This window comes from Sander lucioperca, chromosome 18, assembly GCF_008315115.2.
Source record: "Sander lucioperca isolate FBNREF2018 chromosome 18, SLUC_FBN_1.2, whole genome shotgun sequence".
In the NCBI taxonomy this organism is placed as follows: domain Eukaryota; kingdom Metazoa; phylum Chordata; class Actinopteri; order Perciformes; family Percidae; genus Sander; species Sander lucioperca.
This window is the reverse complement of record NC_050190.1, coordinates 6,908,390-6,924,880: the sequence shown is the minus strand read 5'-3', so window position 1 is coordinate 6,924,880 and position 16,491 is coordinate 6,908,390. Positions and strand designations below refer to the sequence as shown.

The 16,491-nt window shown below is 42.4% G+C and overlaps 1 protein-coding gene across 2 annotated transcripts in view; it reads left to right on the top strand.

The window, feature by feature from the left end:
- The window catches only part of gfra4a (GDNF family receptor alpha 4a), a 200,011-nt gene that overhangs the window by 136,287 nt on the left and 47,233 nt on the right, over positions 1 to 16,491 (top strand). For both annotated transcript variants that reach the window (XR_004106825.2, XM_031309940.2), the window contains exon 6: positions 1,389 to 1,523. Coding sequence is in view for 1 of the 2 variants with exons in the window: in XM_031309940.2 (XP_031165800.1) it covers positions 1,389 to 1,523 (135 nt within the window). In the remaining variant the exon portion in view is untranslated. The remainder of the gene's footprint in view (positions 1 to 1,388; positions 1,524 to 16,491) is intronic.

Here is a 16,491-nt window from a genome sequence, read left to right as displayed (position 1 = left end):
CAGCTTATTGTACTTTAGATAAAAACGTAACAAAAGATCACATAATGCCTAAAAGGTTGGTAAAAAAAAACAATTGGGACAACAATACTGCACTGAACTGCTGCAAAAAGAGGAAAAGAGAGGTTGTTTAGTTAGAGGGACTGAGGCAGACAGATAAAGAAAGACACAGACAGAAAGGTGGGCAGCAGTGATTGGCCATTCTAGACAACTGAAGTAGAAGTGAGACTCTGAGATGTTGTTGTTTGGAAGTCTGGGGCCCAGAAAATCAATGGGGTAAAAATCAAAACTTTTCGCCACACTGCCTCAAAGTGCAGCAATTCTATTTCCCACTGCTTCTAAAAAAAAATACAAGCTACATGTCTTCCCAATCACGTCCTGCTGAAAAGCTCCAAAGGCAGAAAAAAGAACACAAGTGAGAGACCTCTGTGATAGTGGCTGGACTTTGTACTGCGGGTCGCTGCACTCATCAAAGTCCACTAAGCTGCCTGCCCCGGTGGATATGCATGATAGGAAACTAAAAAGCAAGCTAAACAACTGCCATTGTACTGTAGTGTTGATTGGAATTAATCTGTTGTAGCATCAGAGTCACTGAGAGATCATAAGGAAGATGCTGTATGAGCAAGCAGCTCTGTGTCTCTTTTTCATGCATATATATGATAAATACATCCATGAAGACAATCTCATTTCGAAATAATTGCCTGTCACTAAGGATCAGAGAATTTTTTTTAACAAAAGCTAGTTTCCCATACCCAATACTTTGAAATAAGAAATATACAGTATACAGTCTGTAGGCTCAGTGATGTCGAGCCCTGTCAGCAATTGGGGTTGAACCAGTCAACATTTGATCACATTTGATCACCAGTCTGCCTGCTGTGTCTCTGTTTCTATTCACTCCACTTTCATCTATTCCTCTTTAAAAAAATCTCTGTTTCTCTCACAATGAATACATGTGCATGCACACTAATAACTCAATTTAACCTGATTACAGCAACACTATGATGATAGAAATTTCCAAGTAAACGCCTTTATTTAGTTATCATAATCAGGGTCATAATCGGGCTAAGCATAACAAGAGTAAATCAGACAATTCTGCTCACATTTTCCATTTTTTGGGGACATTAACTCCTCAGCCAGACAGTCTTTTGTCTTTCTGGTTTTATGGGGTGTTTATTAAAAAAAAAGCTCAAAATGACAGTGGACAGCTCGACAACACAAAACACATCAAAACAAATTCGATGTTCTGTTCATCTAAATAAGAGACCCTTTCTAAGTCGTGTGATGGTCAGAATCATTGTGTTGTACACCTAGTGATGTGAGAAGTTCTATGACTTCACTATGCCTGTAAACATACAGCACTGTGTTGTTTCCCCCTCTCCGCCTCTCAACAGGAAGCACAATAACTCCCAACTACCTTGACAACTCCACATCCAACGTGGGACCCTGGTGCTCGTGCGCAGCGAGCGGCAATCACAGGGAACAATGCACCGACTTCCTCACTTCCTTCAACGACAACGTCTGCCTGAGTGAGTAACAGCTGACCTCTGGCAACACAGTAAAGAAACATTTGTGAGAATGAACCAAGTCTGTAGTTGTGAACAAAACAACTGATGATACTTGCACAATTAAACATTTCTTTGATGTGCCGTGACACTGAAGAGAGTCAACCTAAACCAGTTTTTTGCCAAGTTTTACATTTGCTGCTCTCAGAACTCCAACTCTAGGGGCCCTATTTTAACGATCTAAGCGCACGGCGTATGGCGCAGGTGCGTTTAGGGCGTGTCCAAATCCACTTTTGCTAGTTTGACGGCGGAAAAAAGGGTCCGTGCACCGGGCGCATGGTTCAAAAGGTTTGTACTTAGTGTCTTCATTAATTCATGGGAGAACTGCTTAATAACATAGATTTTAACGAATTTGTGCACACACATTTGAGACAAATGAGCTTTTTGTGTTCATAGAAAAAGTCATAGATCTTTTATTTCTCTATAACTAAAAATGTTTATATTTTTGTTCAGTGTATATTATTTTTTTGTATTTTTAAAGTCAGATTTTTAGAATTTTTCTGTCATTGTCATTATTTAATTTTGCATGTGTATATGTACAGTATGTGTATATGCGTATGAATATATATGTACGCGTCTATGTATGTATATGCATGTGTGTATGTGTACATATATACTGTATATATAGTTTTTTCCTCTTTTTGTTGTTTTGTCTGTTTTAGCATTGTTGTTTGCATCTTGGTTTGTTTGATTGGTCTGTTAATGTCCTTAAATGTTACTGTTTTAGACTAAAATAAAAATAATAAATCAAAATAAAACAAAGAGATTTAGCAATTCTCCTACATAATTACATTCTTAGGCTGGCATTGTAGATAGGGCTTTGAAACAGCATTTAGCCATCACGTAAGTAGATACAAATGTAGTCTCGCATTGCCAGACTTCTCTCCACAGCGCTGTGTCAGTGCTGGAGTATGCTTGTTTGTATTTCTTTAAACCAATCACAACCATCCTGTGTGGCGCTAAGCCCCGATTAGCGGAGATGCGAGAGGGGAGGGACATCCAGAGCGTGAGAGGCGTGTCGGTTGTCAGGCTTTATCCCAGCAATGTACATCCCTGGAGCCAGACTAATAAAGGTCTACAGAAAATATAACTGAATAGTTAAAGGAGTATTCAACATTTAACTCTCTTATTCTCAGTCAGGTGAGAATCCTGGGGAGTAACGCACTAGTGACACATCAGTGTCACAGTAAAGACTCTCCGTGATGTGTTCACATCAGTCTGTATTAATTTATTTCTTTGGACAAGACCCGCAGACAAACAACCGCCTGAGTGATGGCCACAGTGACAGACCAGTCCATTAATAGCTGGGGGCACACTGTTAATGGGTTTCCACGTATAATATATGTTTATTTAGATCATTTGTCAAACTCAAGGCCCGCGGGCCAAATCTGACCCCTCGCAAATTTTGATCCGGCCCGCATATCAATTTAGGTTCACAATCAATTTTGGCCCACCTAGAAATAGACGAGAAACTGTTTTCAAATTCTAATTATGTGACACTCAAAGCAGAATTTGGCAGATTTGCCGAATTTGACAAACATTCTCACACAACCGGTCAGTTTGCATATTCAGGCCTGTGAAACCAGTTGTTGTGTAATCATTGTTTTGCTTGATTTGCTAAACTCTGTGATGGCTAAGGAATTTTTATGCAGACTTTTTTTTAGGGCTTTATGTCGACCAAACTATAAGTGAAAAGGCAATATGAGACATGCAATAATACAGTCAAAAAGATTTGACTTTTTCAAATGATAAAATAAAGACATCAGTGACTGGTAAGCAGCTGATGTTACATACGGATTATCCACCAATCCTCTGTAGTCTTTTCCCTTATGTTGTAGCTTTTATTCATCTAATAACAGCAACAACAACAACAAAACAGCTTTGATGATAGGAGATCATCCCTCTGAATGAGTGATAGCACCAGTGACAGAAGAATGACACCAGTGACAAAGTAATACAAGCTGTAGCTGCTGGTGTCACCACAGACAATGGAGTTTATTCAGAGTTATTTTTTTATAACAACAGAGGAGTTCTTACAAAGCTCTCGGCATAAATAACAACAGTAATGACAGACCCGTGACACCAGTGACAGTACAAAGCAAACCCCAGCTGCTGTCAGTGTTAAGTTTATACGAAGCTAAGTCACGGTTCAATTATGGCAAAAACAACAACTTCTCATCCGAGATCACACAGGAAGCCTCTTACCCCTGCTTCCACGGGACACGGCTGCATTGCATTCTGGCTCCATCGCAACGGCCAGAAACCATCAACTGGACACGTGACTGGAGCATCTCGCCCACTGCTCCACTGTCTTTACATGCCGGGTCTATTTTAGCCAGATCAGCTTCGTCTCAAGTGTGAAATTCATGGAAACACTTGGAATTACAGCCCACACTTAAGAGTGAACAGCTTGCCACACTGTTCTTTATACTGAATGTTGTCCAATAAACCAAGTTTCTGATTGAAAGTAGACATATTATTTATGATATGACAGGACATAAATACTGCTGTAGCTTCTCCAACATCAGTTTCTGTAGTCGGATGGATTCTATATTCTATAGCGTTTCCCAGGTTTAGCCTAATGTTTTGTCCACGAGCGACAACCATATTAAATAATGAGTACTCTGCATCTAAAAACTTTTTCCAAGTTAATTTCCCAAAGTAAATTTTTTTATTAGCGTCAACTATCATAAATTTAAAATAAATACCGTAACTTCATTGCATTATCAGCAATGTTCCTTCATTTTTACAAAGTTAACACAATGACTATACCCTATAATTAAAGTTAATACCAGAGAGTTTTTAACTGAAACCGTCTCAATTTATTACTGATGCCTCTACAGTAGATGACCTACATGAGCAAACGAGACCATCAGCGAGAATATTGGCTATTATACAGTTATTTTTAATGCCAGCCACCTGGTCAGATTCCCCGCAAAATCAGAGAAAACGATTTACGACATGCAGGTCTACCTGAAGCTGCTTCAGCTTAGACTCCAGCAGGGCCTCCGGCAGCAACCAGCCCGCCATGGACAGACCCAGATGCGGCTTTGCTGCCGCCTTCGACCTGCAGTCGGAGACCTGACGGAAGCCAATCACGCTGCTGGAGGCCCACTGGAGGGAAGGGAGGCACGGGAGAACCAGTACCAGGACTGTACGGGGCGGACTGTCACACCCTGCTGCAGTAAAATGAGAGGTTTTCTAATGGGAGTCTGGCTGCGGCAGATCTTTACGACACGAGGCGGCGGTGCTGAATGCTGATGAAAACACTACCGCTTCTGTCCACAGGGGCCGCCGATATCAACACAAAATGAAAGTTCCTAATAGTAACTTTAAGTAGGCACTTTGTAAATATATATTTTAATTACTGTGTAATGTATGTCTCTATCAAACACAACTTATTCCCAAACTTATTCTCTTCTTCCCTAAGTATTGTATTGATATCCCATATGAAACTTGCTAAATAATTCCATTTGCAGGCAGTAATCTGAAGCAGAACCAAATTAATTTGTGTTTGCATTTAAATGCTAATATCCATCCATCAGTTGACATAAGTTTAATAATTAACAAGTAGGAGCTGTGAAGCAGGGGACTGAATGCTGTGTTTTTTTCCTTCTACTGATATGCTCTATTCGGGATATACAGATACAAAATAGACGGCTGTGTCAGGTAATCCGAAAAAGAAAATTACAAAATGATACCACATCCATCATAAATGAGAAACAATGTGTACTGTATGTGCTTGTAAAACAAAAAATGTTTAAACAATATGGCTTCTTAAAAAACAGACCGCTTCAAGATGCTGCCACGGCACAACCGGTAGACATTCTAGGTTGAAAGCAGAGGGCAGGATATCTGGTTCAAAAGGTAGTTTAGAACATCTTTTTCCAGTGAATGTTGCAAACTCCCCAGTATGAAAAGGTACACTAGATTTCTAGAAAAAGATACAGCTGACGTTCACCAGCTTGGTGGTTAATCCAGTAATGAGCAGCAAGTCCTCAGCATCAAGGCATAAAAACAAACATCTGGAGGAGTACCACTAATAAAAGAGAAGATATACATGAGAAGAAGATTCATGAAGAACAAACAAACTAAAATTTCAATATTACTCATTAAAAGCATTATCTTTTTCTCCAGTGGCAACACTCTCTGCACAGTGAATCACTTGTATTAATTGTGCTTCACAAAGGGATCCCCACTTGACTCGATGTAATGAGTTAGTCAGTGATTTAAACTTGCAGCTGCAGATTCCCAAAACACAGAGCAACAATCCCTCACAAAAACTTCAAGACAGAGCCTGATGTGTTTTTCTCAAATTAATTTTTAAGTCCACCAGCATGTGCCACATGCACATTTAACGAGGTTACTTCCCCAAACAAAAGACACAAAAGAGGCAGAAGAGTAAATCCTGCCAACATGTGTGTCGACTCAGCAGGGAATCTCATTAAGTAACAAAAGTTAATCTACAGGAGAATAAATATTTGAAGGCAATACAGGATGCCTAAGAGAGCCTAGCTGCATTATATTCCATAGTATTTTTATGCCGCGGCCGGAAGCATTACGTATTCGGGTTGTGTGTTCATCCGTCCATCCCATTCTTGTAAACGCGATATCTCAGGACCCCCTTGAAGGAATCTCTTCAAATTTGCATCCAATGGACAACATTTCACACTACTGTCTAATAGGATAAAAGTATGAAGTGATGACATTTAATATCCAAAAGGTCAAAGGTCAACTTCACTGTGACATCATAATGTGCAAAAACCCTTTTCTGGCTATTATTCAGCGCCGTAACTCAGGAACAGAAAGGGTGAGATTTGGTCGGATACTGACTTGGTGACACTGATCTCTGGTGCAGTGGTGCCCAGATTGAAACGGTGGTGATAGTTTAGATCTTCTGTGCTGCCTGGTTTAAGACATGTGTGAAGCATGGGCCGGTTACCGGTTTTAACCCTTGTGTTGTCTTCCATTCGACCATGCATCGTCCTCCCGGGTCAAAACTGAAAATCACCTTTTCTAACGTTTTTGTATCTTTTGGCGTTTTTTTTCAAAGTTTTTGGCACTTTGACGTTTAAAGGTGCTTACACACCAACCAGACGGCTGACCGTCGGCAGAAAAGGCAGTTGGACTGATCAGTCGGGTCCCCGAGGTCCAAAAAAATGCCTCAAAACACACTGAGGCGACGCCGACTTGAGCGTACGCTCTGCGCGTGCGCGAAACATAATACGTCTCCATAGCAGCAGGCGGCGCTTCTCTGTATTGTTTCCCAGAAAATGAAAACCGGCAGCTGATAGGACGAACGCATCACGTGGGTCTTTTTTCTCCGGAAATTCACAGCCAGACTGTCATGGCGGCTTGTTCAGAATACGATCTCTTATTGTACTAAAATAGTTCACCGAAACGTGTTTCTGAAAACATTTTAAGTGAGAAATAGGCCATGCAGTTGCTGAATCTGTCTTCATTTCAGATCGACAAAGGTCAGTTTAAAAGATTTTCGTCAGATTTTGAGAGGCTCATCCGCTCGCCATTTCCGGGTGAGTCCCGACTGCCCTGTCTCCGACTGAGCATGTCGGGTCGGCCAAAATGAAGGCCGACGGCTCCTCAGACGGACGACGGCACGGAGCACACCGAACAGACTGGAGTCACCGACCTCGCCAGACGGTCTGACGGCCGATAATCGGCTCTGTGTGTAGCGCTCTAAAGCTCCCATGACATAGTGCTCTTTGGATGCTTTTATATAGACCTTAGTGGTCCCCTAATACTGTATCTGAAGTCTCTTTTATATAGGCCTTAGTGGTCCCCTAATACTGTATCTGAAGTCTCTTTTATATAGACCTCAGTGGTCCCCTAATACTGTATCTGAAGTCTCTTTCCTGAAATTCAGCCTTGGTGCAGAATTACAGCCACTAGAGCCAGTCCCACAATGAGCTTTCCTTAGGATGTGCCATTTCTGTGTCTGTAGCTATTGAGGAGGAGAGAGGGGGGGCAAGGTGGAGGGTGGGGGGTGTGGCCTTGACCAACTGCCACTTTGCTCATTTGAAAGCCATGATGTCTCTCTCTCATGGGTGGGCCAAATTCTCTGGGCAGGCAAAGCAGAGAAAGGGGAGGTAACCTTTCCCCTTATGACGTCATAAGGAGCAAGATTCCAGATCGGCCCATCTGAGCTTTCATTTTCTCAAAGGCAGAGCAGGATACCCAGGGCTCGGTTTACACCTATCACCATTTCTAGCCACTGGGGGACCATAGGCAGGCTGGGGGAACGCATATTAATGTTAAAAAACCTTAAAGTGAAATTTTCATGCCATGGGACCTTTAACACTTCTTTTCACCACCATGTATAAACACCACTAACTGTGACTAACACCAACTCATTACTAGATTTACACTTATTTTTGGAATTCATGGTCAATATGGGGCGTGGCTTAAGCATAGGGGGCGGGCCAAACATCACCAATGAATAAGAAAGTCTCTGCTGAGTTCAATGACATCTCACACAAGACTCTACCTTAAACAGTTCAAATGTTATGAAAGGGGGCATGGCCTGAGTAAGTGGGCGTGGTTAAAGTATAGGGGGCAGCTCAGTATCACATGTAGACCACACATTCTAAGTTTCATGTAAATCGGATGATGTTTGTCATATAAGGCGCATTTCCTGTTGCCAGCGGGGGGCGCTATGACCAAAAGTCAATTTTGGCCTGTAGATGTCCTCAGGCCTGGACCCTTGTCGCTCGTGAGAAATTTCGGGCAGATACGACAACGTACACTCAAGTTACAACAACTTCTTTGTTCATTGCTAAACACTCAAAATGGCCGCCACGCCACGCCCACACCGTCTGACGAAAAGTTTTTCTTTTAATAACTTTTCATCTTTAAGGTGTTGAGAAGGTACAGACCAAGTTTGAAGTCCATCGGATGAAATCTCTAGGAGGAGTTCGTTAAAGTATAGCACCTTGACTTTTAGGCCTACTTCCTGTTGCCACTAGGGGGCACTATGACTTTTAGTAAATATCGGCCTTTATTTGTCCTCAGGGTTGGACTCTTATGAATCCTGAAAAGTTCCGAGCCAATTGGACAATGTACACTCAAGTTACACCCACTTCCTGTTTTGATGGCGAAACGCACAAAATGGCCGCCCCGCCACTGCCACGCCCTATGACGAAAAGTTTTTCTTTTAACAACTTTTCATCTTTAATGTCTTAAGATGGCACAGACCAAATTTGAAGTTGATCGGATGAAATCTCTAGGAGGAGTTCGTTAAAGTACGACATGTGGAAATGGCCAAAATCGCACTAATTTCAAACTTTGAAATCAAAATGGCGGACTTCCTGTTGGGTTTAGGGTATGGCTCCAATGACGTTTTTTGTACATCTTGATATGTTACATATGTGTACCAAGTTTTGTGAGTCTACGATAAACGCACTGCAGGGGCTCGATTTTTATTTTACTTTGTAGGGGGCGCTAGAGAGCCATTATTGGGCCCCTACTCCCGAAACCCTTAAAATATGTAAATTTTCAGCAGACTTGATGCGACCGCCAAATTTGGTGAGTTTTTGAATATGTTAAGCCCCTCAAAAAGCCAATTTACTTGCAGAAAATAATAATTCCTTCAGTTCCAATAGGGCCTTCACCGCTGTCGGCGCTCGGGCCCTAAATATGCTCTAATTATGCTGAAAGTGAAGCTAACTAGCCCCGATCTGTACACATCATACCTGCAAACTAGTCGCTTTTCAGCGAAAATCGCCGTTTTGAATGGGAAAATGTCATCCACGTGAATCGTGTAGATCCGAAGAGTTTTTATTTGGGGGGGGTGGGGTCCGAGACCCGGTGCTAATACGGCACCGGTGCCTTAACGACCGTTATCTACCGGACAGAATAGCAACGCGGATTTCGGTGCCTTATTTAGGTGCCTCTTAAATGTCTGCGCTTCTCTCTGATTCTCCGAAAACGGACGTTAGAGGCAACAGAAACATCGCCGCACGGGATGCTAGTTAATGCTACACTTGGCAGCAGGTAACATTAGCCTACCGTTAGCTAGCAGCTGGAGTAAACACAGTTAAAATGCTGACAGCTAAACGGTGTAAAAGCGTGACTATATTTCACTGTTGGGGATTGTAACACCAGACTGTAGCTGCCGCTGTCTGAAAAACAACACGCCTCGCCTCGCCAGCCTCGTGCTGCATTCAAAGTAATTGTAAAATACCCTTTTCCCATCAAGTGTTTTTTTTTTTTGTCGTTAACAGGAATTTACTGGTGAAATAAGTTATTGTTATAAGTTATTGTTATTACATTTTTAATAAATCATGGGGGGGGGTGTCACCTTTTTCAGCCCTTCTGAGTTTGCAGTATGACACGTAGGATTGAAGGGACAGTAGCAGCTAACGAAATCCCTAGCTAATGTTCACAAAAATGCATTAAATTGAAATCGGACACCATAGTTAGCTTTATAAGACCTTGGGGTAGATGTTATATAAGTGTGACGAAATTCAAACTGTAAATATACTCTGTAATATGATGTAGTGTGTAATATACTAATATGCCGAAAGTGAAGCTAACTAGCCGCGATCTGCACACATAGGATTGAAGGGACAGTAGCAGCTAACGAAATCCCTAATGTTCACAAAAATGCATTAAATTGAAAAAAATTGAAAAAACGCAAAAGGTGACGCCAAATCCTCCAGCATCAAGCCTCCACAGGCAGCCGCTCAGCCCAGTGCATCATGGGAAATCTTTTGGCTCTTTGTATATGCTGCTCCAGTTAAATGCTGCCAGCAGTAGGTCTGGCAGCATAGGAGGAGGGGGGGGCACTCCAAATATGATTGTATTATTTATTTGAACTTAATATTGTACATATTTCAAAATATACCAAATATTCTACATGCTGTTTAAAATAAAATACAGTGTTCAATGGAGGAAAAGAATTGCGTTTTTCACCCAGAAATTTGAAATAATACATTTTAGAGCTGTAATTGCAATACCGTGAAACCGTGATATTTTTGCTGAAGGTTATCATACCGTCGGAATCTCATACCAGCCCGTGCTTAGTGAAGTATCCATGTTTCACCAAAAAATACACGTAATACTTTTTTATTAAATTGCCTCAAAGTCTTGACTACATATAGTATCAGTCTGGACAGACTAACTGCAACTTGACTGGTTGGCGGAGGCATACAACCGCGAGGCGGTAATTCCAGTTTTATTTTGAATTGGCACCTTGCACCTGAGTTTTTTGTTGTCTTTTACACACATGAAGGCGTTTCCATCATAAACTGGTGAACAACAATTAACCAAGTGCAGGAAATGAAGCGTTTAGGTGTTGTCACCTGACATGCATCACTCAAGGAGATAATTTCTTAAAATGCTTCTGCGGATAACAAATACAATGTGCATTATCCTGTAGTGAGTTAAACCTCCAAGCGTAGTCACATATATTTTTCAAGTAGTTGATGGATGTCTTGTTTTTCAATGATACTCCTCATGTGCATCCCGCAGTCAGGACTCAGACTTGCCAAGGCTGCTCCTCTGTGCCGTTTACTGCGACCTCCTTAGAGACCCCGAAAAACAAACGTCAGACTGACTGGCCTCATTTCCCTGCGTCTGAGCAAAGAAACACTCCTCTCCTCCTGCCTGAGCAAATGGCTGAAGCCAAACTGAACTGTGCATACGTGATAATAAGGATGAGCACGTTTCTAATGGGAAAGGCGATTCACGGACCAGCTGTGCACATCGCGCTCTCATCTCAATTGGAGTTTGCCAGGCACAGGCAAAACACAGTTCTATTTTGGGGAGAAAGCGAGAATAATGATTTGGCAAGGAGAGTTTGGATTTGAGCCAATAATTGGGAAAATGAATCCGCCGTGGGAGAGGTCTGGAATGTTTTTCTTGCCCCCATGTTCCTTGTGTAATCACAGGGAACAGAGAACGTAACATTATTCATTTTGACTGTAGCCAAAAGACTCGGCTCCTTCAGCGAAATGGACAGCACGATCGTCAATTAAATAAATCCTCCTGGTCTCTTTTGGCGCTTAACTATTTTTGCGACTGAATTCCGTTTTATTTTGCAGGCCCCCCTGTGCTGCTGTTCTGGGCCCCGCTTGCTGAGACAGGACTTCAGATGGCCTTTGATGACTTTGTAATTGAACGTAATTTGGTTTCCTGCCTCCGAACTAATGAGGTGGACAGAGAAAATAGCGGCGGGGAAGAATACAGTCGTTTGCAGATAGGGGAGGGGAAAACTGCTGGAAAAGATCCCTGAGCGCACTCAGGTTTTAAAAACAGCTGCCACCCTACCTTACCTCCACATCACAGCTATAATAACCACATCACTATGCAGAACAGCAGCTCTGGACTTGTTCCTTCTCTAAAAGCTGAGTGTGTCAGGGAAAAAATGAGAGGACAGATGGAGGTGAGGCTCATTTATTTCTGCAATTCTAATTTTTCTGGTAGTTAAATGGTAGTCTGGTAGTTCTGGTTGTATAACGGGAAAAAGTGAGGGTAACCAGCAATATGTCAGGAAGGTCGGGGACAGGAAGGCGGTGCACTCTGCAGGGTGGCTTCGGGGAACCTATGAAGTCAGTAAAAGAAAAACTAAACTAAAAAGTCATAGAGATACAAGATGGCGGTGCTCAAACAGCAGTGTCCACACATTTACAAAGGAACTGTCACAACAGCTTACCACTGAATATATAGGCACTTAATCTGTGCGCGGCGGCGGATGGCGATGCACGGTAGCGGGCGGCTGGAGTCGCACCCCTCGCTTCCCTCATCCGTCAGCCTGCCGAGCGATCACTGCACGCCGCAGCACTAGCTGCACACTTTCCCACCTGTCCTACCAACGCTATTGGCCCACGGTGGCAGTAGCACGTCGGTCCACAGCCTATTCTGCAAGGTGCTGATGTATACAATCTGTTGCCGTTGTGTTGCAACTTGGAGATTCCCTAATTAGCTGCAGAGCTGGCAAGTCACCCATCCACCACCACCATCTCTGTCTAGTAGTTGATGCTCAGGGTCGCACCAGCGGAGAGTCGAGTCAAGGCTCTGCATCGATTGCTGCAGCATTCTGTTTGCAAAGGGAATGGATGGATCAATTTGTTATGATCCTGTGAGAAATCAATGTTTGTGTGTCACACCCCGCTACTCCACTGAAGTCTTTGAAATTCCATCACTAATAACCAGTAGTCGCTTCTGAAATCGGAGGATTTTGTTTTGCTGGGGACAGATAGAATAACGGTGCGATTTTAATTTCTAAGCAGCCACATTCATCTTACCGAATAAGCTGTGGATATTAATTGATGAATCTCTCACTCACGTCTTCATTTGAGCATATTTTAAATGAAGTGACTTTCATGCAAACGTAATTGCTGCCGAGTAGGCCATTAGCCAAATGAAAATTCGCGCTTATAGAATATTAATTCATCATACGATCATAATTCATTCTGGTTGTGGTAAATCCAAGAACCTGATGTAATGGGTGTCCTTTGGGTGTATAAAACCATATAAATTACACATAGTACGGAATGTACACACTATAATATTCCTTCCAGTCACAGCTTTCTTACTTAAGTGGCCCATTTAAATATTCATCACGATCATTATATCACACAGTTACAGACAACTGAAGGATGAGAAATGAAAGGCTGATTGACGTTTTAAATCCACTTTTAGGGAGCTAAGTCAAAGTCCAATGTCACTTTTTTTGGAAATTGGGGGTTACAAAGTATATAAACAAAATATTTGGCCATCCAGAGAATAGAGGTTCGTTTGCTTGTATCTCCCACTCTCTGAATCATCCGTGATATACACTTGTTTTCAGTGCTGTTTCAGTCAGGAGAGGATTCAAACCAGAAACATCGGAAGCATGTGTTTATTTAATAGAATTACATCCAAACTTGAACATCTGCTCCTTCTACACCTGTGACAGAGGGAAAAACATTCCTCATTATTGCATATAACTGTTTTAACAACTTGACAACAATGAATAACACATGCTAACATCCTGGAGCAAGTGAAGATTTGGCAGCGAGAGATAGAACTCTGGTCCCGTTTTTTCTGCTAGTCCTGTTGACTGTTAGCATATATGAGTAGTGGTAGAATGTGGTGTAATTTCAACATACAAGTTATAACATGGCATTAAAACTTCTACTTTTATTAATATTATTTTTTTTGTCAACTTGAGGCAGCAGAAGTAGTAGAAAACACAACACTGACATACAGTATGTTGCTCTTTAGCTTCAAAAGGTTCCACTATGTGCACTAGCTTGTCACTAACTCTGTATGTCTGCCATTTGGTGCTGGGCAGATGAATTTGCAGGCTTAAAAAAACAAGACAATGTTCTTAAAACGGCTTTATGTATAAAGGCTCTCAACGATGACCCCACAGAGAATTTTGTTTTATATATATATATATACATATACATTTTTACAAATGGGGGGGCTGCACAATTACAAATCTGTCTGCTAATACTGAGCACAGTTAGCTACTGGTATTTCAGAGCCACGGTCAGAGCCATAGATTCAAACGCAGAGACAACACTAACTTCCTCAACGAAACAACCCCTCAGCCCCTGTACTCTCACTGGGGTGGGGGGGGTGGGGGGGCAGGTTAACAAGGGGCATGCATTTTGGTCATACCGAGCTACATAGCTTCTTAGAAATGTTTGGCTGTCTGGCCGCCGCCGGCAACTTTATTGTTTTAATACAGTCAACGCTTTGTTTTTCGGGTGCAGCAGGCAGCTGTTTTTTAAGGAAATGAAAAAAACGCCGCACACTACCAGCTCAGCAACAAACAAAAGACTGGGTTATCAATTAGCTGGTGAACACAGTTGAGTATTGACCAGCTAAAGAGCTAAAAGAACAGTGAATATTCATCAGGTGGCCAGACCTGCGACTCCAAGCGAATGCTAATGTCGCTCTTCATCTGCTGTGTGTGGAAGTAGATTACCGTATACTAACAAGTTAGCCATCGCTATAACGATTAGTACAGCGTTAGGTAAAAGTCCTTAGCCAGCAGAATGGCCCTTTTCATTGTTAAAATGTTACATTTTTGAGTTCTCTGTGAAAAGCAAAGGCAGCTGGACTTGCTAGTCACATGGGAGTCATCGGTACATCCGGTCAAGAGAGTCGTTACCTGGTTGTCACGCGAGTCAAGGTCTATTGTCTTTTGAGCTTGCTTGGGAGGGAGCTCGGGACCGCATTGTCGGTGGCTGACAAGCGGTGACGAGGCCCACCTCCTCCGTTAATCGATGGTCTTTCCAGTTTGACAAGGATGGCTTCTTTGGCTCCACTCTCAAACCGCCTGTCTTCCCTGGCCAAAATGTGGACATTGCTCATCCCCAATGTACAGCTCTGTGCATACCTCACTGCAGTGAACGGCATACGCTACATTTCTCTGTTTGTGTCTGGGTGTTTTGTCCTTTGGATGAACCAGCTTCTGCCTCGGGGTGTTACTGGGCTTGAAGTGTCCAGGCATGTTGTGTTTATTAAAGATTAAAGGGGGGGAGGGTGGGGAGAGCAGCGGTGGTCTAGTGAGCACCTTTAGTGAGGATAAAGCGCTGAATTAAAACGTTATTTTCTGATTAAAGGTCAACACACACACCTCTATGGGAAGGTGCTGCATTGCCGGATAGTGAGTGAATGCAGAGCTTCTGTCTGTCTGTGTGTGTCTCGGTCTGTCTGTCTGTGTCTATGTCTCTCTGTCTGTGTCTCTGTATGTCTGTCTATCTGTGTCTCTGTCTGTCTGTCTGTCTGTAGCTATGTTTCCATCCACAGGTTTTTATCCGAATTAAGTGATATCGAATGAAAAATGCCTTACGGAAACAGTAAAATTCGATTGAATTTCATGAATATCGACTCAAAGGAAATACGTTCGGTCTCATCGGATTTTATCTCGACATACGGCTTATGCGATAAACGCCGACGGAAACGTTGTTTGCCGAATAAATAATGAATCACGATTAAGTTTTAGGTCATTTTATGGTCGCAACCCGTCACAAATCGAAGAAGAAGTTTTAGTTCATTTCCGCCCAGTATTTCTGCTCTGTTTGCACACACGGTGGGTGTCAACAAAGACAGATGTAAGCGGACGAACGAGGAGACGAGAGACGTTTTGAATTTAATTCACGAGCAAAATATAACGCTGTCGTTCCTGCAGCGCAGGCCGCCTCCGTTGTCGTCGGGCATTTACGTGCATCTGCATCTGCACCATCATAGCAACGTGTCGATAGCGTCGTCGTTTTCTTATTGTAGCTTGATACGTCGCTATCAGCTGGCATATAAGCACTATTACAACTTGTGCAATATTGAACATTTGTTGGTAGACGGCACGATCCATTTTGTCTCGCAAAACTTTGTTCGCAAATGTTGGCTTGTGCGATTCGGTGCGAAAATGAACGTAAACATCTTAAAATGTCTCAAATCAATTCGATATACCAATTTGACCGCAAAACGGCACATGACGTCATTACGCACAGGTTTTTATTCGCTTTAAAGCCGTTGGATGTAAACACATTTTAACCGACTTTATTCGCATGAGTTTTTTTACCGAACTTCAGATAATTCGATTGACAAGTGGATGGAAACTTAGCTTGTGTCTCAGTCTGTCTGTCTGTCTCTGTCGGTAAAACAGACACACTGGGAGAGGAGCAGGGAAACGTATGAAAAAACACACACGGCAATGTAATAACAACCAGTTTGTTGTCATTTGCCGCCGCTTTATATTATACAGACGATAAAGGGTGGCTTGTGTGTCGTGTGAGACGCCAAGGGGTGTGACAAAGCAGCGGTTGGGAAGAAGAAGGGGCTGCACTCCCTGCACGCTGTTATTGGCTGGAGGTCACACACAAATACACACATGTAGTGGGTCATAAGTGAGGATTGAGAGGGATGACTTTTGTATTAATCCATAGATTTTTAGGATAATACTGTACTTTATTTATTT